The sequence below is a fragment of the Falco punctatus genome (assembly GCF_963210335.1).
Source record: "Falco punctatus genome assembly, chromosome: 5".
Classification (NCBI taxonomy): Eukaryota; Metazoa; Chordata; class Aves; order Falconiformes; family Falconidae; genus Falco; species Falco punctatus.
The window spans coordinates 18556236-18583394 of record NC_137584.1 but is presented as its reverse complement, the minus strand read 5'-3'; the positions used below and the strand labels follow the sequence as shown (position 1 = coordinate 18583394).

The 27159-nt window shown below is 38.5% G+C and overlaps 1 protein-coding gene across 1 annotated transcript in view; it reads right to left on the bottom strand.

Annotated features, from left to right (window-relative positions):
- The window catches only part of BMP5 (bone morphogenetic protein 5), a 109606-nt gene extending 83004 nt beyond the window's left edge, over nucleotides 1-26602 (bottom strand). Inside the window, exon 1 of the mRNA XM_080389915.1 lies at nucleotides 1693-26602. Coding sequence (XP_080246041.1) covers nucleotides 1693-2176 — 484 coding nt within the window. The 5' untranslated portion in view covers nucleotides 2177-26602. The remainder of the gene's footprint in view (nucleotides 1-1692) is intronic.
- Nucleotides 26603-27159: the final 557 nt, after the last annotated feature.

Genomic DNA, 27159 nt, shown 5'->3' with positions numbered 1-27159 from the left:
TAGTCCTCAGGGTCACTGGTGAAATGGTCTGCGACATATTTACTGAGGGTATTTCTCAGGACACACGAGGAAAATTTTTGCAGGATCAAGGTATTGACTTAGGAGATCAGAGCATTTCTTATTTTCCTTTATAACATTCCCATTTTAAATTCAGCTGACTCCAGATACTCTGGGTAAATTGAGGCATGCGATGACAACTTAAAAGTAATACCCAGATAATATGACACTTTCTTAAGGATGAAGAGCACATTTTCAAAAAACTGAGATTTCCGTTTTTTCTAATCTGCTGTTTCAGGGGCAAGAGTAACAAGCAAATGTATTGTAGAGTTATGGACATAAGTTACTCTTAAGGAAAAAGATCTCAGAATTGAACACTTCCTTATCTGCCACATAATTAATGAAAAATAATTTTATTATTATGACAACTAAAGTCTAGGGTTTCATTTCCTAGAAATTCAAGTTGTTGAGGATTTTAGCATTTGGAAACATTTAATCCTGCAGAAAGGATTAAAGACCTGGTAGACATAAAAGGTACAGAATGTATGTGATAATCTGAAGGTATTTTGGAACACGTGCTGTTGTTTAAAAAGTTTCTACAGAAAGTATTATCCTTAAAAGCAAGAGTTCATCAGATTTCATACTAGCTTATTGAGAAAGTTCAAATTTTCAATTATATCTCTTGCTATTTAGATCAAACAAGACAGGTTTTTTTAACTAACTTTATGAGTCCTGCAACATTTCAAATACTTATAAAAATAGTAAATACATTTCATGAATTATTTGAAGCTTTCTTAATGAGATTTAAGTTGCCTTCTATTAAAGAAATCTGTAACTGCTTTTTTAACCACAATGTAACTGGTAAGAATGTTTATTATACTCAGAAGCCAATATAATTTATTTTTATCAGGTTTTGTGTCTGAATTGATATCATTTTCAAAAGCATTCTTTGCTTGCATGTTTCTGGTGTTTAATACTCTACTTGTTATTTAATTTATTTATGACACAGAAAATAAGAACCAGTGCAGACTCTGAGCACCATGGCAGTATAATAAAACACAGTCTGTGGTTATTAAATAGAAATAACAAAGAAACAGCAACAGATTATTTAAAATCCAGCCATCCAGCTGTAAGGATAATAAAACTCTGACTCTTACCAACAGAAAAAAAAACCCACAAATAACCTAAGAAGTATTTTTTATTTTTTTTTTAGGGGGGGGGGGTAGGGGGGTGGAAATTGCTTAACTTTTCCCTTCTCATAACTTTGTAGGCTTTTAAATATTAACAACTGATATTTGTTCATGTCTGAGCTTTAAGCAAAACAGTGAGGGAAATAACCAAGCAATAGACATAAGTGTTTGATTTTTTAAGATTTAAAAAAAAAAAAAAAAAAGGAGTTAGTTGGCCTAAGGCTAGAATTTTCATTACATCAATGAAAGAAAGAAAACAGAAGCCAGCAGAGGGGAGTTATAGAAACTGACTTTATATAAACAGTGAGAAAAATCTTTTTCCTTGGCCACCTACAACGTAGCTATTTACCATCAGTACAACTTTTCTTTTACTAGTGGCACAGCAGCCCGGGCCCAATCCTGCCATTTCAGAGCAGGTTATGGTCTGGCCGAAAGGTTTGCCCCTTGCAAGATCAGGTTAACAGTTTGTCAAATAGAGCAAAAACAAAAAAAAATTTCCACGTACCTAAATTGACAAAGCTCATGACCATGTCAGCATCATTCAGAAAGTTGGTGTCGTGCAGGCTGGCTAAGGGAGGATTCTGTGTAGTCAGGGGGGTCATGCGAGATAATTGTATTCTCCGTGAATATCCATTTGGAGAGGCAGGGTATCCTTTCCGTATCCCTCTGCTTTCCCCTGCCATTGATCCCTTTAGTGAATACTCCAGCTCCTCAGTATCCTCTTCATTTGTCATGGCATTATACAGGTCCAGCATGAAGAGGGGTGCAGAAGAAGCCTGCTTTCCTGGTGAAAATGGCCTGGGTCTGTGAGGTAAACCCAGGATAGAGAGAATCTCTCTCTGAATCTCCCTTCTCTCATGGTTCCGCAGCCTCCTGTAAATAAAACTTGAATGGACATGATTGTCTCCTAAACCTCCCTGTGCGTGACCCACCAGAACCCAGCAATTCCAGAGCAAGCCCACAAAAGCTTTGAGCGCAGTTAGGTTCATCTTTGAAAAGAAAAAGAACAAGGAAAAAAAAAATCTAAAAAATCTTTTCTCCTACTTGTTCTGAGTTCCTATGAGGTCTGCTTTCCCAGTGGCTGAAAAACAAAATTTACCTATTCTTCATGTCAATGTCATCTCTAAACGTAACATCTTTGGTGATTTCTCTCCCCCCACCCTGTTTAAATATTATGGAATGTGTCAGGTTGCAGTTATTTCTAAGAAAGCTGAAATTCAGATTTACAATTTTCCACTGTTGTTATCGTTTTTTCTGCATTTATGGAGCAGAAGACCAGTATTTTGTCAGTTGACCTAGGCATTCCTATATAAACCTTAGATAACCAGGTCTTTGGTGGGGAGCTGTATTAGCAAGAGCTGTTCTTCTGACACATTGTAGTTCCCAGAGTTATCTTCCCTCGTTATTCTGAGTTCTTCGTACACCTTGCGCTCTTCCCAAGATAAAATCCTGAGTCACAGATTTGTCTTGATCTGTACCTTGGTGGTGTAACACATATTTGTCCAGCAGCCTGGTGATAACTTTAACATCTTTTGAATCGCTTGAGTGTAAAGTAATTCTAAAGCATGTACTGATCAAATTAATGTGTTGCCATGAATTTACTCGCAAAAAAACCCTTCTGTAAATCCATTCAACCCTTTTCAGCTTCTGAACTGTTATTTCCAACTCTAGCAGGCACAAATATAACAGCTCTCTTCAAGAGAGATCTAAAGACTAATGTAAGCACAACCCTGCTGGGAAAGAAGAGGCTTCTCATTGTAATTTGAAACGGGTATAGCAAAAAAGTCCTTAACCCTTCTCTTGCCAGACAGAGCTTTAAACCTTCCCCCCCCCCCCCCCCCCCCCCCCCCCAGTTTACAGTAATATACCTAATTGTGCCTATCCAGTGGTTTTTTCCTAACAGCTTGCAGAATCAGTTTTAACTTTAACATTTTTAGGATATGCAGATAGCTAAAGGCATGGCGTAATGTAGAAGCTCTTGTGAGTCTCCTTACGAGTCTATGGTTTAGTAAACTTGGATAGGAAACTCTCTTAACAGACTAAAATAGCATCTCATTAATTCAAGAAATGTTTATATTTTAGGTAAGTTTAGCAAACAAAGGTGACCTTTTTAATAAACTCCATAGGAAATTTTGTCAATAAGGCTTGATTCACTCTTTTCTAAAAATGTTGGGAATGCAGTCTGAATGAAAACAAATTTATTCAGCAAGCAAGATTTCAAGTTATGCATAGCCAATGGTGTAATTATGGTTATAATCACAACGTTCATAAACTGTAATTTGCAATGGTAATTTATTCAAAGTACATTTTGACTCACAAATCGCTATACTACATTTCCCAGTAAATATCAAAAACTAAGATTTAATCCCACAGCCTATTATTAACTGGAGAAAGAAACAGCTTCACTGAAGAATTAAGAAGCATTAAATAGATTTTATAGCTGCTGCCCATGAAGTTAAGGTTTAGCTTAGAATTTTTTGACAGCCAACAACTGGTGTTTTCCTCTCACTAAAACAAAATCACAGTGTTAAATTTCATATTGCTCAGATTATTGGCGGTCGTTTTCCCCACTCCTATAATTTGCATTTGTTCTTGAGGAGACTTTCCTTTGATGAAGGGGAAAAGAAAAGGACAAAAAAGGTTAATACATGACACTGAGAAAAAAAATCAGGTATATAAAATGCATCCCGTCGGGTTTTGCCTTACATGACTAGCACCTACTCAGCAAATCACACAGTTCTTGAGTAAACTTGGGAGTGTGACAGCAAATATAGTCACACCCTAAGAAGCCAGGAACAATTTATCTAGTATATTAAGCACAAATGAGCTTTTCTTATATATTGTGAGTCCTAGTCTGTACAGTCTAGTCCAGCTATGATTAAAATATAGCTGATGCTCTCTCATAAATCAGCACACGTAATGGACAATGCTTCTCCCAAGGAAGGATTTATCTCATAATAGACCTGCTGAATTAACATTAAAATTAGTTATGAAGCTCTTTAGTAAAAGCCCTATTGTTCTCAGCAGAAGAGCAGTGAGAATCAGAATACGTTTTCTCTCGTCACTGAGGTTTGCCCTCAAAATCCATGTTACAAGAAAAGTATTATTTCCTGCTTTTGTTTTGCTTTCACTTGTCTTGCTCAAACAGTTGCAATGATACCTAAGACTTTACCATACATATGTCTTTTTTTAATTTGGCCATCACATATCCTGCAACAAGGTTTATTTGACTTTTCCAGCAATATATTTCCTTTTTTTCCCTAAGCATTCATAAAAGCCAGTGGATTGATTGCTCAGAGGATTTAAGTCCTCAGCCCATCAGTATGTCCAGCAAAAGAAACTTCCTATATTATCCCACTAGAGTGTTTGGAGTTCCACATTTAGTTAATTTTTTCCCATTCAAAAAGCCAAAAATGCCCTCAAGTTTGAGGATGCTTTTATGTAGTGAACACTTTTCCAGACAGAAACTGAGTAAGAAAATACATAAACTAGTAATCATACGTTTGATGAAAACAGGTCCTGTTCTTTTCGGACGGAGCCACAACCAAACATGTAACCTAGATACAAAGGATTTATTTTACATTAACCTACCTTCCACTAAGGCACCAAATGTCCTTGACTAGAATAATAATAATAAAAAAAAGTAAAAATAAAAATAGTTTTTATTACTATAAACACAGTGTCATTTTGCAATAAACCTGTATTCCATAAACATTGTTAACATGGATATCTCACACATGGGAGAGATAGCCAGCTCTAAATATGCAAGCCTTTGTGAAATAAATGAAAGATATCTGTAATAGCTATAAGGTCCCATTTCATATTTCCAATATGGATCAATTTACTTGTAAAGAAAAAATAACACATACAATTTCATCATGTCAAGATACATTATTTGATAATATGTAAAAATACATTGGCACAGATATCTGATGTTGTTTAGGTTAGGGTTAAGTTTCCAAGTCAGCTGAGTTCTAGTTTTCAAGTTTTACAACAGAAATTATCCCTAGCTGGTTGCATAATATTGAAACTTATAGGAAATGTCATGTTAACACCATTTTTAGATGCACTCAAATCTAAATAACAGTTGAGGTCAATATAAAGTATTGACCGAAAACCAAAAACAGGGGTTTGAACAAGATGCCCCAGAGATTCCAGTTTTACCCTCAGTCTAAAACTGAAATCTTGAAATATAAAACCTACATACAGATAGACCTTCTTTCTTCCCCACTGAGCCTGAAAGCAACGTAAGAAAACACCTGACCAGCCTTTATCCAGTCCTTTAAAAATAAAAGATAAACTAAGATGACTCCTGAAGTGAGGTCCCATTTGGGATAGGTATCTGACAGAGGAGCATGTAACCAGTGGAGCACCTGGAGAGCAGGGTCTCAGAGACGGGGTAGCAGCAAAGCACCATCCAGGCACCCCTGGCAGCTTGAGATAGGAAACAGTTTCATGAATTTCTTTAAACAATGTGGCATATACGCACATGATGAGTGAATTCAGAGCTCATTAAATTTGTACTAACCTAAATAATGTTAGAGTAAATATCATAATGGAAGTAATGAAATCCAGGAACCCAGGTCTTGCCACTCTCAGATTCCAATGGATCATAACACTGCAATGGTGAAAAACATTGTAACTACCCAGTGAGTCACTGCAATCATTGACTGTGCGATGCCCATAAAAAGATACATAAAATCGGTGGATAGTTACTGAATGCAGACTCCCTCTGCATTCTCAACATCGCATCAGCTGAGCACTACTTCCCACCGCAATGGTTCTCTGTAATTCTCTGACAAAATAAAGTGCAGACTGTCTCCAAGATACCTGCACTCTCAATCTGAACCCTGTACATGCATGCTGAATAATCCTGCTGGCTCTTACCCTGCTGATGACCAGCTAAATTTGGCATTCAGATCAATATTATGCATAAACAAATGATCCAGCATTAAAAATGTTTAAGTCTGTCCTTGTTGTTTCTCTGCGAGGTTATTGCTGCAAAATGTACATGGAGAATAATTTTTATGAAAATATTTCATGAAAGCAGGAAAATCATTTGAGGTTAAAGCTACAGATTCTGCAGCAAAATGAAAGCAAGTCATCTGGACTCTTCCTGGGTCAGAAACATTACACAGACACCATAGTTATGCGTACCTGTTATACTACCTATATCCAAGTCAGATTTACAATTGTATGGGATTGCATGAGGTATACATTCGAGCCTTTGGATATAAGCATGCATATATTCATGTGTTCCAAATGTCCAATCAACAAAACATGTATGACATCTGTCACTTGGTTTTTTTTTTATTTTATGAAGTTGGATGTTATATAACAGTTGTATTCTTAACCTGCAAACATAAGAAACAAACACATTTTTCTGTGTCATTGAAAGATATGTCTACTAATGCAAAGGGAATTCCATTTGTAATGGACAGAGTGTGAAAATTGGTAAATTGCCTGCAGAAAATGGCAGTTAAGACACAAATCAAATATGATATTTGTAAATGTTGCATATTGATATAAACTCCTTTTATCCCAAATAATCTTATAGTGTTTGCTGACTGACAGACAGGAATCATTCCAGGGGCAGAAACACTACCATTTTTGGAACAGAAAATTTGTTCAATGTTATTACTTTATTTAACTTCATAACAGGACAGAAAGATAGCTGTCCTGAACTACAAAGTTAAGGGTACTCCTCAGACACGGAGGAATTTTAGGATAACCACTGGGGCTTTACCTGACATCTATATGCTTTACACATATCCCTGGGGATCATTAAGCATTACATAGAGAGAATACTTCCATTTTATGCTGCAGGCAGAGGAATGCATTGCAAAATAATACTTACTATGTGGAAATGTTCAATACTTCTGTGTTATAGTGCTCTTTATTCAGTTATCAACCAGTTTCCTGTAGCAAAAGCTTTTCATCCAAGATTTCAAAAGCTCAGACAAAATCACAAATCAGCCTAGGAGGTAAGTCATCAAGCATTTTATAGATGGCATTTAATAGAACACTTTGTTTAAAATTTACAGAAAGACCTCCAGCTTTAAGTATAATCATCTGTGAAGTTTGTTCTATTCATACTCCATGCACAAAGTTGTAAAGCTATCAGCACAGAATGGTCTGTAGCATTAAAAATATATTCTTCTTTAACATTAACATTAAGAAAATGAAGTAAAATAATTTCAGAATCCACCTGAAGACTTTTTTTACACTTACTGTGTTCAAGGACTAGGGGGAAAAAAAAAAAAAAGAAAAGAAAAACCTGTTCCACACACCCCCTTCAGAATATGTGAACCACACAATATACAAAGAATATGATCCAACATCAGAGTGCTGTCATTTGCATAATTTAAAAACCCAAAGAGCTCCCAGAAATCCCCTTTGGTTTGCAATAAACCTCTAATTAGTTAAAAAACAACAACAACAAAACAAAACAAAGAAAAAAGAAAAGAAAAAGAAACTGCACTGAGGCAAATACAAAACACTTGGACAAGAGCAACATTTTTAAGTAGCAAAGCAGAGCACTTTTAAAGAAGATTATTCTTGGCTCAGCTTGTAGAAGGGTTTTATTGTGCCCCAGCTGCAGACTGGTACCTGCTGGTTTCCTTGTTCTTAGGCTGCAGCACAGCCATAAGGGTTTTGTGGTGTTCCTGGGCTGGCCCCAACACTTTTCAGGAAACCGTTTCTGCCTCTTGCTAGTGGTCTTTTTGTTTTCAACTACAGATACATATAAAATTCATTCCTAAACGGACGCATCTAGGTAGCTACATTGCAATATTGTTCATGTCATGAAGTACTCTACCCATCTAAATATAGAAATTATTTCTTCCTTTGAGCATTTTGCTACTGAGCTCTATAGCCTTGGCTTTAGCACCTCTACTGGCAATTGGATGATGCAGCAGTCTCTCAATCTGTAACAATTAGTTCTGGGCATTTCATACCTTTTTCCTGTGCTTTGTTTTATAAGCATGCTCCCCTTCTTTATTATATTCCTCCCTTTACATGTCTCCGTGTTTAGTCTACCACTTGAATGTGCTGCCTCTGATCCCACATGGACTTTCTTTTCAACTTTTTAAACTTTAAACCTTATTCCCCCATCATCTTTCTTTTCACATTTCTTCTTTCCCTTTTGCACACATCTGTGGACAGATGTTATTGTCTTCTTTTAAAATTAATTCCTTTGCTTAGCAAAGTTTCCCATTTTGTAAGTGATCAACTGGCATGTCAGGCAGTAACAGAGGAGCTGCTGCTCCAGTACTTGCAATTAAGTGAGCGCTCCATGAATCGCTCAGTCCTTGAGAGACCAGTCAGATCTTGCTGTTGCAGGAGGATTGTGAAAGACATATGCATGGGACCACTGCTAGAATAAGCATACCCGAAAATCATCACTGTATGCTAACTGATCTTTCTACATAGAATCATAGAATCATTTATGTTGGGAAAGACCTTTAAGATCATCAGGTCCAAACATGAACCTAGCACTGCCAGTCCACCAATAAACCATGCCCAGTGCCACATCTACATGTCTTTTAAATGGCTACAGGAGTGGTGACTCCACTTCCCTGGGCAGCCTGTTGCAATGCTTGACCACACTTTCACTGAAGAAATTCTTCTTAATATCCAGTCTAAACCTCCCCTGGCACAATCCCAGGTCGTTTCCTCTTGTTCTATCACTTGTTACTTGGGAGAAGAGACCAACACCCACCTCGTGCTTTCAGGCAGTTGTAGAGAGTGACAAGGTCCTCCTTGAGCCTCCTTTTCTCCAGACTAAACAACCCCAGTTCCCTCAGCTGTTCCTCACAGGACTTGTGCTCCAGACCCTTCACCAGCTCCATTGCCCTTCTCTGGACACCCTCCAGCACCTTGACGTCTTTCTTGTAGTGAGGGGCCCAAACCTGAGCACAGGATTTGAGGTGCAGCCCCACCAGTGCTGAGGACAGGGGGACGATCACTTCCCTAGTCCCGCTGCCCACGCTCTTTCTGATACCAGCCAGGGTGCTCTGGGCTGCCTGGGCCACCTGGGCACACTGCTGGCTCACGTTCAGTTGGCTGTTGACAAACAGCCCCATGTCCTTTTCCACCCGGCAGCTTCCCAGCCGCTCTTCCCTGGGCCTGTAGCGCTGTGTGGGCTTATTGTGAGCCAAGTGCAGGACCCAGCACTGAGCCTTCTTGACCCTCGTACAGCTGGCCTCTGCCCATCGGTCCAGCTTGTCCAGATGCCACTGCAGAGCCTTCCTGCCCTCAAGAAGATATCAACACTCCTGCCCAAACTTGGTGTCATTGCAGACCTACCGCGGGTGCACTCCATGCCCTCATCCAGATCTTTGAAAGAGATATTGAACAGAACTGGTCCCAGTGCCGAGCCCTGGCAAACACCACTTGCGACCAGCTGGCAAATCGGATGTAAGTCCATTCCCCAGCACTCCATTCGTGGGCTCGGCCATCCAGTCAATGTTTTACCCAGCAAACAGTACGTCCACCCAAGTGTGAGCAGCCAGTTTCTCCAGGAGAACGCTGTGGGAAACGGTGTCAAAGGCTTTACTAAAGTCTAGGTAGGCAACATCCACAGTCTTTCCCTCATCTGCTAAGTGGGTCACCTTGTCATACAAGGAGGTCAGGTTAGTCAAGCAGGACCTGCCTTTCCTAAACCCATGCTGACTGGGCCTGATCTGCCGGTTGTCCTGCATGTGCTGTATGATGGCACTCAGGCTGATCTGCTCCGTAACCTTCCCCAGCACTGAGTTCACGCTGACAGGCCTGCAGTTCCCTGGATCCCCCTTCTGGCCCCTCTTGTCAATGGGCATCACGCTGGCTAACTGCCACGCAGCTGGGACCTCCCCGGTCAGCCAGGACGGCTGATGAACGATCGCAAGTGGCTCGGTGAACACGTCCGCCAGCTCCCTCGGTACCCTTGGGTGGATCCCATCCAGCCCCATGGACTTGTGTGTGTCTGAGTGGTGTAGCAGGTTTCAGACCATCTCCCCTTGGATTATGGGGGCTTCATGCTGCTCCCTGTCCCTGTCTTCCAGCTCAGGGCACTGGGTACCTGGAGGACAACTGGTCTTGCTATTAGAGACTGAGGCAAAGAAGGCATTAAGTACCTCAGCCTTTTCCTTGTCCTTTGTCTCTATGTTTCCCCCTGCATCCAATAAAGGATGGAGAGTCTCCTTAGCCCTCCTGCTGTTGCCAATGTATTTCTAGAAACATTTTTTCTTGTCTTTTAACAGTGGTAGCCAGATTAAATTCTAGTTGGGCTTTGGCCCTTCTAATTTTAGCACGGCAGAACTTCATGGCATTCTTGTGGTCCTCCTGAGTGGCCTGTCCCTTCTTCCAAAGTTCATTGACTCTCCTTTTTTCCCTGAGTTCCAGCCAAACTCTCTGTTCAGGCCAGTCTTCTTCCGCGCCAGCTTGTCTTTCGTCACATGAGGGTGGCCTCCTCCTGCACCTTTAAAATTTCCTTCTCAAAGCATATCCAGCTTTCCTAGACTTCTTTGCCCTTCAGGACTGTCTCCCAAGGGACTCTGTCAACCAGGCTCCTAAAGAGGCCAAAGTCTGTTCTCCAGAAGTCCAAGGTAGAAGTTCTGCTGACCCCTCTGACATAGACTTTTTCAGGTGTGGGGATCCATCAGGGAGGAACGTTAGGCCCAGCTGTGGAACTGGCAACAATCCAGCCACAAAATGCTGTAAGGTTTTCACTACAATGGCATTTTTAGAAAACCTGACAACATCAGAGGCAGCTAACAATCAGCCGCACAATACCAGGGTTTTTGTGAATTGTCCGTAATATTAGCAAACAGTGTTCTCCTGGCACTGTTCCCACACTAGCTCAGTCAGAAAGGACATTATTTAGATCCTGTGTATTTGTACTAAATTATCATTGTAAGAACCCTAAAGAAGGTAGCAACCAAGTTCAGTGAGACATGCAAGTGTGTGAACACATCAGGGAAACCATTTAAACTCTGCAGAGTTGGGTCTATTCAATTAGCCAACACGCAGTAGCAGTGTGGTAGCAATGGCCATAACACAGTTAAGAAAAGCCTTTGAAATAAAATACTGGTTTCCAGAATTCCTTGCATTAGACCATGCTCCCTTCTAGCATGTAATGCCTTTATCTTGCAAAATGATTACAATTGGCCACAGCTGATGAAATTTATTTAATCAACAATGGGTAATTGTTTCCAAAATTTACTACAACAGACTATTCAAGCCAGAATTTGTTAAGCTGGAAAAGCAAAGGAATAAAGCTAAAAACCAGCTTATGCTGCTAGCCTAGAAAACCTATTTGCTTCCCTCAGAGCTTTTTTAAGGTGGTTGAGAAAAACTGAAATATTGGAGAAGTTATATACCTACTTTGCACTAAAATCTGTACATTGAAATTGAAAGATCACTTCAGCTGCTAAACTTTATTTTAAGTAGCCAGAGCTCTGAAAATATGATCTGAATAATATTAAATACAGTAATCCATGTCCCGTGTGAAGCAGGTTTAGGCAAGAAGAGCACGATCTACTTTGCATCTGAAACTGCACTGTAATCTAAACATGATAGAGACACATAAGCAGTACTTGATTTCTGCTTTTTTAGCTTTACTACCTTCAGTGCTTCTTCCTTAGGATTCAGATCTGTAATTTGGAACAAATGGTATTTCCTGGAGGAATTCTAGCTAAGCCATGTAAATTATAAGACAGCTACAGATGCAGACTGGGACTGCAGAACAGTCTTTTCCTTTGGGAAGAGGATTCACAATGATATTTTCATAGGTTTTACTATTTGTTGTTCAGTGCTACTCATGAAAAAGCATCTGCCTCTCTAGAAACTCAGCATTAAATCATAAAAATAAACTGGAGTTTGCTCATTCATAGCTTAGGTTGGGATGATACTCAGGGAACCTCTTTAGTTTAGTCAGTTGTTATATCAATAGTGGTCAATAGGTGTACCGTATTTCCACCTACTCCAAGCACGCAGGCGTACCTTCTCATAGTGATTTCTCAGAGGAGATGCCCAATATTTTCTCTGCTCATTGTCTCCCCTTTATCACCCTTTGGTGATAAAATGCGCACTGGGACAAGTAAATGACAATTTTCTATGACTTTCAGACAGGTATTTTATGTATGCTCCTGTAAGCATTGCTAGAAGCATACATAATAGGCTGCCAGGAAAACTTCCACCTTAGCTTTGATATCCATCTTTGAGACACCTGCCTCCAGCCCTGGCCACATCTTCCTCTGGCATGAGAAGGGGGATGAAAAGCTGAGGTCAGTCTCATGGCAGAAATATTTTGCAATGATTTATTCTGAGGCCCAAGGTTAACTCATTTCTATTTGTTCTCCTTTCTTCATTGTAATTCAAAGTTAATCGGTTTTCAGTATTCTCGTGAAGAATCATGAAGTTTGTTTTCCTGTATTTATGGATCTTTGAAGAACTAAAATCCTCTGCTTCCAAGTAATGAAGGTTCCTCTTGATGCAGATGAAAAAAAGAAAAAGAAAATATGTTTATACTGCAGGATGGCTAGAAAGCTTCAAAGCTGTAAAATTTCTGGCTTGTTTAGTGCTCTTCTAAAAAAACATAAAGATGACCAAACAGATTATTTGTATTAAAAAATAAGAAACAAAACTTTTTGGTCTAAGGATTTCTTTGCCAAGTTTCAATCTAAAATTATTTTTTATGGCTACATTATAAATTGCTTAAAAATGAGGTTTATAATGGAAATGGTGACAGACTTAACTATGGAGGCACTAGCAGGCGCCAGCGTAATTATAGTCTTCTCAAGACATAACTTATTACAGGCTAAACAGCAGAGCCAGTATTTTGTATTTTAATTAAGAAACCTGGATTTTGTTTGTAATAATTGACTGTAATGCCGCCCCTCTTGCCAGGACACTCTTGTAAAAGAGACTCTTGCCTCTAGTAGTCTTTCTTTGTTAAATATTTTAAATACCTTTTATATTGTTGACTGGAAGATTGCATGCATTTTATAGGTCATTATTAACTGTCTTTTGGTGACTTCAGTTGTTCTATGTTTTTTAACGGAGACTTTTGTTCCTCTCATCTGCGACCAGAAAAGGTTTATAGTTTAGGTCTCTGAGAAGTGTAATACCACAGCATCTGTGTCATCTGCCTTAATCTGTACCACACAGGCCTTCCATAAGAAAGCACATTCTTTGGCTATACCCTCCTAATGCCCTAGGCAGGTACTACAAACCTTGTTACTCAGGGACTCCGAAACATTTAGATCTTCTCTAGGCTGCCCTGACCAGGGCATCACCACAGCCCCCATGGTATGGCATCTCTGCTGAGACACTATGCAGAATTTCAGTACCCGGACACGGAGTCGTATTAACTGCTTGCACACAAGTTCCTTTTGTTATATGTCACTGCAATGAAAACCACGGCAGGCAGCAGCCCGAGACCCTCCAGCTGCTTGCCAGTGGTGGGGTAAGGGCCAGGTAGATGCAGGACAGTGCTGCTTGGGACACTGCCACCACCCTTCCTGCTGCTGGCCACACTCCGCCCACCCACCTCCCCCTTTCCCTTTCCCACCACAGCAGTTGCTGCTACAAACATCCTCCATCAGTTTTTGGGCTTTACCTTTGCTTCTTGATTCAGATGTTCTTTGTGTTGCTGGAGTGTGTCTTCTCCCATAGCCAACAGTGACAAACAATATCAGCTCGTTACGTATACAGTCCCCAAGTGCTGGGTATCTAATTTTCACAGGAAAACTCTGGTGGCAATCAGGTATTCAAAGAAGGACCTGGAAATGCACTAAATTAAGTAAGTCACACCAGCACGTGTAGTTTAACATGCTGTAATAGTAGTACCACACAGGCATAGACACAAGATCAATAGAAATGTTTAACATTTTTAACTGAAAAACAGAAGATGAATTGAAGAGTATGTTTCTCATAATTATTTTGTTTTTCTGAGCCTGACTGGCACTGGGTACAGTAAAGACTCAGCTAAAAACATTGCTCACAGCCCCTTTCTTCCTCTCTGGCCTTAGAATGATGCTGTTCTAACAAAAACTATTCAGTCATTTTCCCCCAGGAATATCTACCAACCAGAGAGACTATTGAAGTTAAGTATGTCACTTCCTTTCTTCCCTCCAACATACTCTCAGGCTAAGAAAAGAGATAAAGGAGTCAACCTTACCAGCAGATCTCTCCCTGCTTCCTCCTACAGGAGTTTGCCTCCTGCCAAGAGGACCTTCAACAAGTCTTTGCTGCCTTTGGATCTTCCAAATAGAGACAGGGAAAAGAGCATAGGAGATAATCTACCGCTGCATGATTTTTCGTGGGAAAAAAAAAAAAAAAAAGATTTTTGATTTTTTTGAGGGGGTCCTGAAACGCTATTGATTAACATTACCAAAGAGCTGTAATTATGACCAAACAGCTGAATGAAAACGGAAATACAGTATTTGTTTTTATTTTCTGTCCTTGGAGAACAAATGCAAAGTGAAGAGGAATTTAAGGCAGAAATACACAGCAAGGAAATTGATAGAAATTGCACAGAAATTGGATCACAGACCTTTTTCAAATATCTATATTTGAGGTTTTGAAAATCTCAAATATTACTCTTTACCAGCTATTTATTAGGTAATATTGATTTCAAATTTGTGAGGAAAAAAGGCTGGAAAATATGCCTCAGTGACAATGCTCGGGCAGAAAAACTGGTGAACAAGCAATAGTCTATGGGACAACTGGAAAGGCTGAAGTCTGAGCCTAGGATGCCCACATGTAGCCAAGGTCCAAGGAGGTCCCTATGAACAGCAAAATCCAATTGACACAGTGGTGGATAATTTTCTAAATGCTGACTTGCATTCTGATTTTAATCACAAGAAAGAGAGAAACTTTTAAGGTGAGATTTCAAGCCAGTTCCAATCAGCTGATGCTACATAAGGGAAGGAGCACCCTCAGGGAGGGGCACCTAGCACAGCCTGAGCAGGGTTGCGGAGGTGAAAGCAAGAAAGCAGGGTGGGATGTAACTGTGAAGATTTAGAAAAGCCAGTAGATTTGAGGACTGATAATGAAGAATTATTGCAGTAAGTGCCACTGTAGGTTCAGTTCCACAATTTTTCTCTGCTTGGCTGTATGCTGAAACACCTCTTTATCTGATCCTCCAAAGCGCTCAAGCAATATTTCATCACACAGGAAATGAGAGGGACCAACAAACAGGCTGTGTGTGACAATGAAAAAGAAAGAAAACACTAGCCCTATCATCTGAGTCCTTTATCCAAACTGACTAGACTGATTGCCTTGACATCAAGTTTATCAATTCCACATGTTTTGGGGGGTTTGAGCCTTTTTCTAATTCCCCAAAAAGGATGCCTACAAAGGTGAAAGCAGAAACCAGTAGAGTCCATCTCCTAGCAGTATGTATTTGACTGCAGCAATTTGTTATTTTGTGATATACAAAGGATGTTAATAAGTCCTTTTAAAAACAGAAAAAAATGTGAAAAGGAAGGTATATTTCAGAAATAAAATGTACAAAAAAGGTGTGGCAGATAAAACAAATAAAAGAGGATAATTCTGGCTTCTACAGTCAAGAAGAGAACAGCTACAGACACAGAAGTCCTTTAAAACCAAGAGCTTTTCCTCTTGAAGTGTCTTGTAACACGAACTTGAGTTATAGTCAAGATGTAGGCTACTCAAGAAGAAAAGAGCGATAACCAAAAATGCTATGAGGAGTGTTTGCTAGAAACCACAATTAGGTCAGTTTCACAAGAATAATATGCAAATAGGAAACTAATGAAACTAAAACTCTGCCACCAGATATCAATAACAGGAAAAATATAAGTAGAATAAAAGATTAAGGGTTTTAATTGGAAATAAAATACTATTTTTATGGGATTTGTCAAAACAGAACTTCCTATACAAAATGTATGAGAGCTAAAAGCAAAAGCTTTATTTTGTGTACCTGACCGGAAACCTTTTCTGTCTCATGTCATTGTGTAAATAGAAGGGTCATTAAATCTGAGAGCTCAACAGGAGCTGAGCCACAGGGTTATGTGATATCATTAGCTATCATCAGTCTGTGTGCAGGTTTTGCAGTCATCCTCCATTTGTTCTCCAAATGAAGTATGGAGCATGACTACTTCTCAGCTGGAATTGTTCTGGTGACTTCTGTCATAACACTGGAATGACAGCAAACATTGGCCAAATCATGCAGGCTTTAGACAGGCAGTGCACCTAATTAAGTCAGTGGGAGATTTTCCCTTCATGCAAACTGTAGAAATGGGCCTGGTTTCTTTATTCACTCATATATCATGACTTTTTTTTTCTTTTTTGTGTGTGGCACTGGAGGATGATTTGAACTCTTTCTGTTTAATGCTCTCACAATCTACATGGTCCACAATGTACCAACTCCAGCCTGCATAGGGATGGAGCAAGATTCAAAGGTGTGTGTGTTACAGTGCGCGAGCAAACCGATTCTAGCTAGCAGTAAAATGTACTCTGGCCCCATTCCAGCAGAGCACTTAATCATATCCTTATCAGTTAAAAGGATGACTCAGATACTTCAAATTATGAACAAGCTTTTATGCCTTGTTGCATCACACCCAGAATGTTTGCACCATTAGCCCAGATTAATATGAACCAGAGACTGAAAGAGATTAAATGGGAGAGAGGTTTAGAGCGAACTGACATTCCAAGCACTGCAACAAACAACTGCGATATTTTGATCCTGCTAATACTTTTCAAATGGTTTTTGCAACCACCTGTTTAACAGATGAGATCTCTGATTAGAAACTTAAGTCTCTGATCTTCAGGAGTACTCATTTTTTTAAATAATAACCTTGGTTTTAAGTCATCCCAAACCATCCCACCTGCATTTAAATTGGTGTCATTAGTATTTCAGCTTCTTGAGCTCCATACTGAGAATGTCCTGAAGTCTTTCCTTTTTCTAAAACTATTTCTCTTACTTGCTGTGGATGACACAGTATCCAGAAAATCAGCAGCCCTTGCAGTTGCCTAACACAGTCCCAGCTCCGGTGGGTGATGACCAAGTGAGGTTACCGATAGCGCTACCGATCAGCCTCCAGTCTGGCACAGCTTCTTTTTCACAGCCACACACACCTTTTGCCTTCTGAACCATGGGTACACCCTACTTTTACACATTGATCTGCTTCTAATGAAACAATACAAGAAGCTTGAGAAAGATTTGTACAATGATACACTAAAGAAATAAGTGCTTTGTATGGATGATACAAAAATAAGTTGATTTTTAGTTACTGAGTTGTTTGATAAAAGGAATGTATCACACCAGATAGCTTCAGGCATTAAGACTCGAAAGACAGTGGCTACAGACACTTCTAGTTGCACAAATGCATGCACAAACAAGAAATAATGATAAATACTTGGAAAATTACTTCAAATGGGAGACAATCAGAAGTCTGTTAAAAGCAAAAGTAGCAGAGCAAAAAAGGGGAGGAACTCCAAGGATGCCTAAATGAGAAGCTGATATTGTATAGAAGGTATTTCATTATATATCAAGAAAATACAGGGAAAGTCTGACTGTGTAAATAATTGTTCAGTGTTTCTCAGAAAAGAAAATTGATATTTTGGCCCAAAGCTTTTTGGTTACTATCGCTCTGTAAATATGTCATCTTTAGGGTACAAACTGATAATTTTTGTACACCATTGAAAAAAAAGTTAGCAATAACCTGTAAAAGCAATCCCCACCATCGCTTTTACTGGTAATATGAGGCAGATACTAGTGAAAGTGTGTTCACTCCCGCGCTCACTAGACATACTGATCAAAAGAACCAAGAGTAAAAGCAAGGAATTCCACACACAATCTTAATTAACCCAGCAAGTGAGAAGGGAAAAAATTGCAGTTGGCTTTTACATTACATTTATACTTGTGAATGAAATTTACAGACACCATCATTCACCTTTCTTATTTCACCTCCCATTTACAGCAGTGTGAAATACCTGCCATTACATTTAGATTATTACTAGCTAGATAAAACGATCTGCAAACATTGCCCGTTACTTACATCTCCTCTTATTTCTCATGGAGGTGGCTTAAACAACTGGACACTGATCTCTGTTACTTTTTGTCTTAACTTCTCCACGTCAGTGCCCAATCTGACTTTACAGAAACAACCCAGTTTGCTGTTGGTGACTATTAGAGAACTTTGTAGGACAGACAGCAATGCCCATTGCTTCACCAACTGGGGGAAATGTGATTCTTGTCATTGGACGACTATCTCTTTAGAGGTGGCCTGGGGTCATACCCATCCTGCCTAATGGCAAGCACTGCATGAGGCTCCAAATTACCATCGCCGTAAGGCTAGGCTTTACATAGTCAAAAGAGAGAAACCGGTGTAGCTGTGATACATTTCATGCCTCGGGCATCCTCACCTTTCTCAAGAAATTACAAGCCACTAGAATTCTGTGCTCTGTAATTCTCCTGAAAGGACAGCAGTCCCCGAACTCTCTTCAGCTTTGCTGTTTAACAGGAGATAGGTGTGGGAATGATTATGACAGTCGTGCATGGCTTTCTATCATGTGATTCTTCCATAAATACGGAGAAATGGGAACTAATGAAATGTACCATGTCAACAATCTGCAGTAGCAGAAAACATCTATCTGACTTTATCTAATACATCTAGAGGTCATTGTCAACATGTGTGCCATTTATTGCTTCACAGTGCAAGTATCAATTCATCACTCTTCGTTAAAATAACTGTGGTACATTTACAAACTGGATATGTCTAGAAGACAGGATAATACTGAAAATTAACACCCTCATAAAAGTCACTGACATTTTGATGAAATTAATTAAGGAAACTATTTACAAAATATCTCAGAGAATTATTAAACCAAATACATCAAATATCTAAAATCTATAAATCATGAATTTAAAATCTGTCAGAGTATGGGTTAAATATAATATATGATAAATACTATTCAGCCCCACTAATAAATTTTCTTAAACAGTCTTAATCCTGCTTGCTGGTTTGTGCTAGAGTAATGGCAGGCACTGGGGTTTTCCTTAGAGCTTGGTTTTGTGTGATAACAGAACTCACCTTTTTGGAGAAACACAGATTTACTATCAAGGAGACAGCTATATGACAATCTTGATAGAGAAGCTGGTCATACTGTGGGCAAATTTAATAAAGAAATAAATCAAACATTAAAATAATTCTCTGAGGAAACTTACTTCATTTGAGGGGAGAAATAAAGGTTCACCAGTAACCATAGTGAGTTCATATTATTGCCATTGTTTTTATAAGTTGTTGCCATGACTTTTTTGACTTTTTGGCTAGATTGGACTTAAAACACAACAGATGGCTACAATTATGTGTCTGTAACTTTTTTTTTTTTTTTTAGAATAACTAAACAGAGCACAATAAAATAAACAGGCTTATATTCCAAAGAGACTCTCACAGTTTAAGAGAGCTATACATGGTTATTAAAAAAAAAAAAACAAACAAAAAAAAAAACCCAACACAAAACACACCAAAACTCTCTAGACTCTCAATCTCTCAATACAATAGGAATAAAGCATAAATAAGAAATTAGTTTCACAAATGTGCTGTATTCAATAAGCACATGATTCATTCCTATAATCTAATTTCTTCAACTAGCAATTTCAGGAGCACTGAATAAAATGAAATCACATAATTCTGTGATTATTTGGGGTCCAAGTGTGCATTCCTTTCAACAGCACAACTTCCAGTGGATTTTGTCTCAACAAGAAGTGCTAGCTTGGGTTCTTTGTAGGGTGGTTTTTAAATAAGTACAGCTTAATTGTAATATTAATTATGTAGAATAAAGTGTTGAGGAAGACTTTTGGGTCAACTGCTTTTTAGAAAAAGGATTTTTTTAATTACCTCATGGTACTATGCTTTGTGTATCAGTGGACTTAGCAAAGGGCAAAAAGGGACTTTTAATAAGGAGAAGAAAAAGGCATGGGAAGGAAGAAAGTACTGACTAAACAACATCCCACTAAATCAACAACACAGCATGAAGTGAGCATCATTGTGTCTTTAAGGCTGTTATAGTAACATAGATTAACACAAGGCACTTTAAAGAGGGTAAATGACCTCACCTATTGCAAAAAGCAGGGTATAGCTGACATGAAATATCAGCTTAACCTTTGAACTTTCTAGAGTAATTTTTTGCTATTTTTATTTTTAAACGAGACTATTTATTCTCTACAATTTTTCAAGCTTTAAGACATTTTTAATAATATATTTTAGACACATGTAGGTTACTGAAGACTTCTGGCATTACTAGCAATTTCTTGGTCATGCTCTGCCTGGGCAGGTCAGCAAAGAAATATCCATGGCACAGGAATGAGCCTTTCTGCTCCTGTCACACCCCAGGCTGCTAAGTCCAACCCATATTCCACAATTTCACAGTTCAGTTGACCATCTATGACTAAGGTAGAAACTTTTTTTCAGAAATCATAGTAATGAGTTCCATGACTACATGACCATAACTGCAAGACTGACACGTGAAGCTGAAGTTTTGCCACCTAAAGTCAACAGCTTTGTCATCATTAACAACCATAGTCTAGCTAAACTTTGTGACGTGTGGATTCTGTAGAGGAATGCAGAGTAGCAGTGTCTTGGACAGATCAGTCTGAAGTATCCATGTTATGTTCATGTAACCTATTCCTCCTATGTAAAGCAGACATAACTTGCCCAAGAAGAGTCCTGTGGGGATCTGGATGCCTAATGTGCAATGTCTTAATTTCTGCATGTTTGTGGAACTCTGTCTTCATCCCTGAGCACATTTTACACGTTTCCAAAGCCACCCAATAGGCTTCAAATGGACCACACTGGACAGTATTTCACATGATAGTGGCAGCACACTGAAGGTTTGAGACAGTTTGTAGTAAAATACCTTCTTACCTTGGAAGATAAAGAGTTTCTTGATTTTTGTCCTGTTGACTGAACAGTTCTGATTGATCTTCTCATCTTTTTTTTTCTCATCCCTGCTGCACACAGCTTCCATGGGACATCTCTTGCTTTGAAAAGGGAAATATTACACTACTTATCAAGAACAAAGAGAATTTTTAAAGTAAGAAATTATCTAAACTGTGAAAGCAAAGGTGACAAGCATGAGAAGCTTAGACAGTATAATAAAAGCGTGATAAATCACAAGACACAGCAAGATGTCCAGTTCAGTAAAGCCCTCCAGCATATGCTAACCTTTAAACACATGCTGAAATTCACTGAGGCCAATTCCTCTTAAGTACTTTATTGGATCCAGGATAAGTTGTAGAACACAGTAAGTAACAACAAAAGCCAACAGACGTGTCATATTTCTCAAGATTTATTTCTACGCATTTACTAAAATTCTGTATAAAAAACAAAGTAATTTTTCCCTCATGGTGTCCACAACTTTCAATTTATTATATCAAGCTCACATTTGCTGTATCTGTCTAATTTTAGTCAGAGTAAAATACTTGGTAAATCTAAACACAGACAATTTATTCAGTCTGGCTGTATATATATCCAAAAATGCCAAGGAGAACTGGAAAAACAAATTTGCTGTACCATTGACACTTGTTTCAGAAGTGTTGTGGAAAACTCAAAAGGGTGAGAGGAAATAGTACTGTTCAAGGCTGGCTAGACCAAGACCGAGATGGACACTGATTAAGTTTAATCACCAATAAACACTGGACTTTATAATTTAACTGACATGTTGTAAGCATGGTTCTTTGAAAAGGCTTTGCTGGAGGATATTCACATACACTTGTACAGAGTCATTTTCTGTATGTGGTATTCCTTCCTCCTATGAAGAAGGATAATTTTGCTTAGTTTGGTTAATATTCGGTGTAATACGGATTTCTAATATATGGAACATGTTTTGTTCCTTACTTCAACAGTTCCTTTGAAGTCATCTTTTCATTTTAACTCTGGCTAGTTAAATGTTTCCTAAGAATCTTTATAAGCAGTTGAGGACTACATGAAAAAACACCGAGGACTCCACATGAAAAGGAAAACTCAACTGCAGTTCCTTCAAACCAAATTCCATCAACTTCTGTTGAAATCATGAACTCACCACTTTCTTTATGAGTGTAAAGCTGACAGTCATGAACTCAAACACTCTCCAGAAGTTTCATTTTATAGGATCTGATGAAGGATAAAACAGCGAGGTCTTAGATTTGTTTAATACATGAAGAGATATGACTAGACCAAAGTGTAAATGGGAATTGCCAGGTTGGTGCAAAGAGTTTGAGCTCAGTCTTGCAGTGCTATTTATATGAGACTTCTCTCTCCTACAAGAAAACTGATGGGGGAGTTTTCTACAAGTTGCTCAAACACTTCATGGAAAGGAGATTAGTTTGGCTTTAATTTAACCAACTAAATTGAGTGTTATTACTGGAAACAGCTCTAAGCTTTTCAATTCCCCTAATGAGGTCCAAACTTCTATGGATGCTATCACCTGAGACTACTGTAATATTTTATTTGGATTTAAATCTTTAACTTGGCAGCACTGCTGCGTCTCCGTGGACACCTCTCATTTTAGTTTTATATTCTCCCAGGTGGTTGATTACTTATCCCCGTAACAGGATTCCTTTTCATATCGAGGAAGCTCTGACCTCCATTCCAACACTCTACTGAAATTTTAACAGACATGAGATGTTGTTTTTGTTTGTTTTGTTTCACTATCAAGATCAAACAATCCATTATATTGGATTTATTTGATTTTATTTGATTTTTCCAGGCACCTTAATTTACTGAGCTTCTTTGTTTCTTGATGTCATTTGGAACCAATCTCTTCTGCTAACATGAAAGCAAACTAAGAGCCAAGATTTTTATGGGAGACAGGAAACATATATTTAAAGGAGTGCTGTGTTATCTTTTACAGCAACAACAAAGGGAATATAGACCCAAATCTACCCCCAAATGACATAGTTGATTTTTTAAATGGTTTCAAGTGTAAGTCTTCTTGGAATATTTATATGGTATCAGTGAGAGCATTAAAACCTGTTTAGAACCACATCCTCAAAGCAGCATTACTGGCTACCCTAACCTGCCCAAAACTCTAGCAGGCCTCAGATCAGTTGGAAATGTCATCAGAAGCAGCTATTTCACAGAAGGAACTTCCCTTTGTTTAACACTTTCCTTCTGTTTTATGTTAAGCAATAGAAAAGTAGAAAAAAATCATCTAGGCAATCATTTCAACAAAATTTTTTTGGAGAGATATATATATATATAAAAACAATTTCTCATGTACAAGAAAGGATATTTCTAGACCATGATACCATTTTGTGTGATAGACCCCACTGGAACAGTCCCCTAAAGCAGTGTAGAGAGAAGCAGTTCATACTGCCTGGAGAATCTCCTTCCAATTTTGGAATAAAATATGTTTATTTAGCCTGATTGTTCTCTATGAACTGTTGTGGACAAGTTGATTTCTACAGTGCCATTAAGATATTGATATAATAATTGTTTCTTGAGATATATGATTTGTGAAATAGTAGATCTGAAAATGCTAGCTGAGAAGGCAAGCTTGAACTCAAGAAATATTGTTAACTGACGGCATATTACTTCTACAAAAGAGACATCATTTAAAACAAGCGAAACAAGTTTAACAATGTTTATATTTTCTGCCCAATAAAAGGTTGAAGAAATGAGAGCGTTAAAAAAAATCCAAAATGAAGGGCAACTTCTAATAAGTTACAAAATAATTTGCTTGTATCAGCACATCGTTTCAGTAGTATAAAGTAATACAAGGGACTTCTTCAAGCCATACAATAGAGGGAAGGGTGTCCTTTGAAAAAACATTTTGTTTTGTTCTTCCTTATGCAAGGTAAAAAACTAGCAATTTTGTGGTAGTGTTAGAGTAGCTTTCTCAGGCTTCATTCTGCATGAGACAGTTCTCACAAGAACACATTCTCCTTCCTAAGGCTCACAACAAGGAGAGAGAACAGCTTAGTTAAATTCCAATAGCATATCACTGTCCTGTCTTTTGTTAACTGTTTTCTTTCATTTTATCTTAACAGAAGAAAAGAGACTTCCATTCGTAAACATTTGTGTTAGTTTAGGAGTTCTTAAACAGCTAATTCTTATTCAAGGTGGACCAGCATAGTCCAAGCAAAATTCATTTTTGAGGAACCGGGGGATAAGATTGTCACTAAGCTGCAGGAGGTACTCTGGGGACCGTGCCTGATGTCAAAAGTACAGAGGTGCCTTCGGGTTCTGTTAGGAAGTCTCATTTGTCAAGCAAAACAAGCTAAATGAAACTAATTTATGCTGAGAATATGCACCTTCTTAATGCTCAGCCAGCCCCAGCTTCCTCCTCCAAAACTGCATATCCAATTCTCTCACTGGAGTCATCAGATCAGATTCATCCAGATTAGAAAAAAATAACAATAATAATAATGATAGTAATAATAATAAAAATACATTTATATTTATCTGACCTAGGTTACCTCATCCACTGGCAGCAGCAGTTTGAAAGAGACATGCATATTTTGCCTAAGAAAGCTTATACAGGGAGCAGCATGCAGTGGCTGACATAGATGCAGACATCTGAAATGGGCAGTGATGAATCCAGCCTGCTCTTTTCCTATCTCAGGTCACAGTCCCGTGGACTGGTGTACGCTCAGTCACCTGTGAAACATCACATGGACCAACCAGATGCACATGGCAGTAGTGATAGAAGGCAGAATCCTCTTTCATGCTGTGGGGATGCTGCATGCCCGCTCTGGCAGACCTGTGGTACATAAGTATGCTCTCTGGAGACGTTCACCACAAAAACCAAGGGAGATTATACTGCTTACGTGCAAGGAACAATTTTGCAAAGGCCTGTAACCGATTTTCCCATGAGTAACAAAGGTCATATTCTGACTAAATTGCCTTTTCTTACTCATTCCTCCTCAGTGTAATTTCAAATCCTAACTTCAGAGCACCAGACAGCAAGAGTCATTCAAAGAAAAGATCCCAGAATGTTTTTGGTTTTTTTTTTTTTTTTTAACATGGAATAACGAACTCATTTTCCCTAGGCTTTCTTGGAAAAGGCTAAGTCTTCTCAGCCAAAATTTTCCAAAAAGTTCAGCCTGAGGCACAGCCAGGACATAAAATATTACCCTGAAGTGTTACAGTTCAGAAAATTATAAGAAGCTGAAAAATGGGGGTTAGATCTGGCAATATTAAAAGTATGGGTGATTCTATTACTATCAATAACATGCAATTTACATAATAGCAGGGAAATACTTTAAGTTACAAGGACAAGTTAACTAAGTGTCAGCTAGTTAAAGCAAACTGACTGAGGCCCAAGTGTTTTCCTGTTTGGAAACTTTCTGCTGATACTCAGATCATTTGTTCTGTGCATATAAAACAATAGAGTAAGTTTTGCTGCAGTTAAGGTCTTTGACACCCTTTTACTTTCCACTAAATGTTTCAGAATATATTCTACCATTCTCAGTATGAGAGGTAGCTGTTTTTTTCAGTGCTTCCAGCCTGCAGATGTTACTGAAGCAAAACTTGTATGGAAAACAGTCACAGTAAACAATGGCATTAGCAACTGTGGCACTTGCCTGATGATCAGAGAAGCACTTAGAGAAAAATAAGTCAAAGCATAGATACATATTTACATACATGTGCGTATGCTAGAGAGAGGGAGACTTCTACCTATGTGCACTACATACTTGTTGCATTATTCAGTGAAGATTCCAGCTTCTGGAATTGCGAATGCTCTAGGAGGAGCTGGCAAAACATGAATTACTGCTGTGTCACAGTGTTGTACCAAAACCACATGAACAGCCATGAAAATGTTAGTGAGAACTGTTACTGGGTAAAAAAGCTTGCCATATAGCAACTCAATGTGCTACCTTAGATGAAGCACTTAAAATGCATACAGTACATTACATATACAGTCTCAAAACATGATACACATTATAATGGAAATACAATTATAGTATTTAAGTCACTTTCATTGCACCTTTTCAGCTTCTTTTGGATAAGTAGATTCTTCTATGTATTAATCTCATGCAGAAATGTTTATAACTGACATATGATTTCAATGCCACATAAGTTAATGAGAATTTTGTAATCAAACCTTTGTGGTTTAATTTTAACATTTATTTGCAGAGGCTCTGGGGCTATATACTCAAAGAACTCTGGATAATGTATGACAAGATATACTTCTAATAAATAAAATCTCTGCAATTGTGGGCAAACCCCAGTATTTAGGCGCAGTAATAGTAATTTTTGTGTAAATATTCTGGTCCAAAGTATCTTCTGCCATCTAGTGGGCAAAATGTCTCATAGGCTGCCTTCGGGCAAGGTTCTTCCCCACTGCTCTGAAAAGATAAAAAATATTTGCACTGATTGGAAAAACAATTGTAATTGTTATGTAGTTAACAACAAAACAGGGTCCCTTCTGAAATCTTCTTTAATATAAGTATTTATCCAGAAAAAAATTCGTTAATATTGGAGTCTATGGTACTTCAGGGTATATTTAAAGTTAAGCATATCAGGTACATACAAAAGACCAAAGTGCCATAATATCAGGAAATATGAAGGAGGAATCCAAAGCAATGTTTCAGTTTCAGGGTACAGCCTAAGAAGGTTTGCAAAATGCAAAGGACTAAAAGACAGTGTACCTATACGCTGGTTAAAACCTCTTTTAAACAATGGTACAGTGCTTTCACAAATCCTCCCACTTCCTTGTAGATTATTACACTCAGGATTCCCAGCTTAAAAAATTTCACTCCAGTACATACTGAGATGAGAATTTTACAGCACTTAGTCCAAACAAAGCCAGAAGACATGATAATAGTACCATAGCTGACCATTAGTTTTCCTCTTAGCTGGGCTTCAAAGGAATTTAATACCTCACATAAACAAATCAGTCCTAAGATGCAATATATTATTGTATTTACAGATGCAGTCACAATCGTGACCTTGAAGTACACCTTGGAAAGCTGTACTGGGCACTTTTGTTGGACGAAAGTGACAGGAAACCAAGAGAGCTCCTGCAACAGTCCTCCACA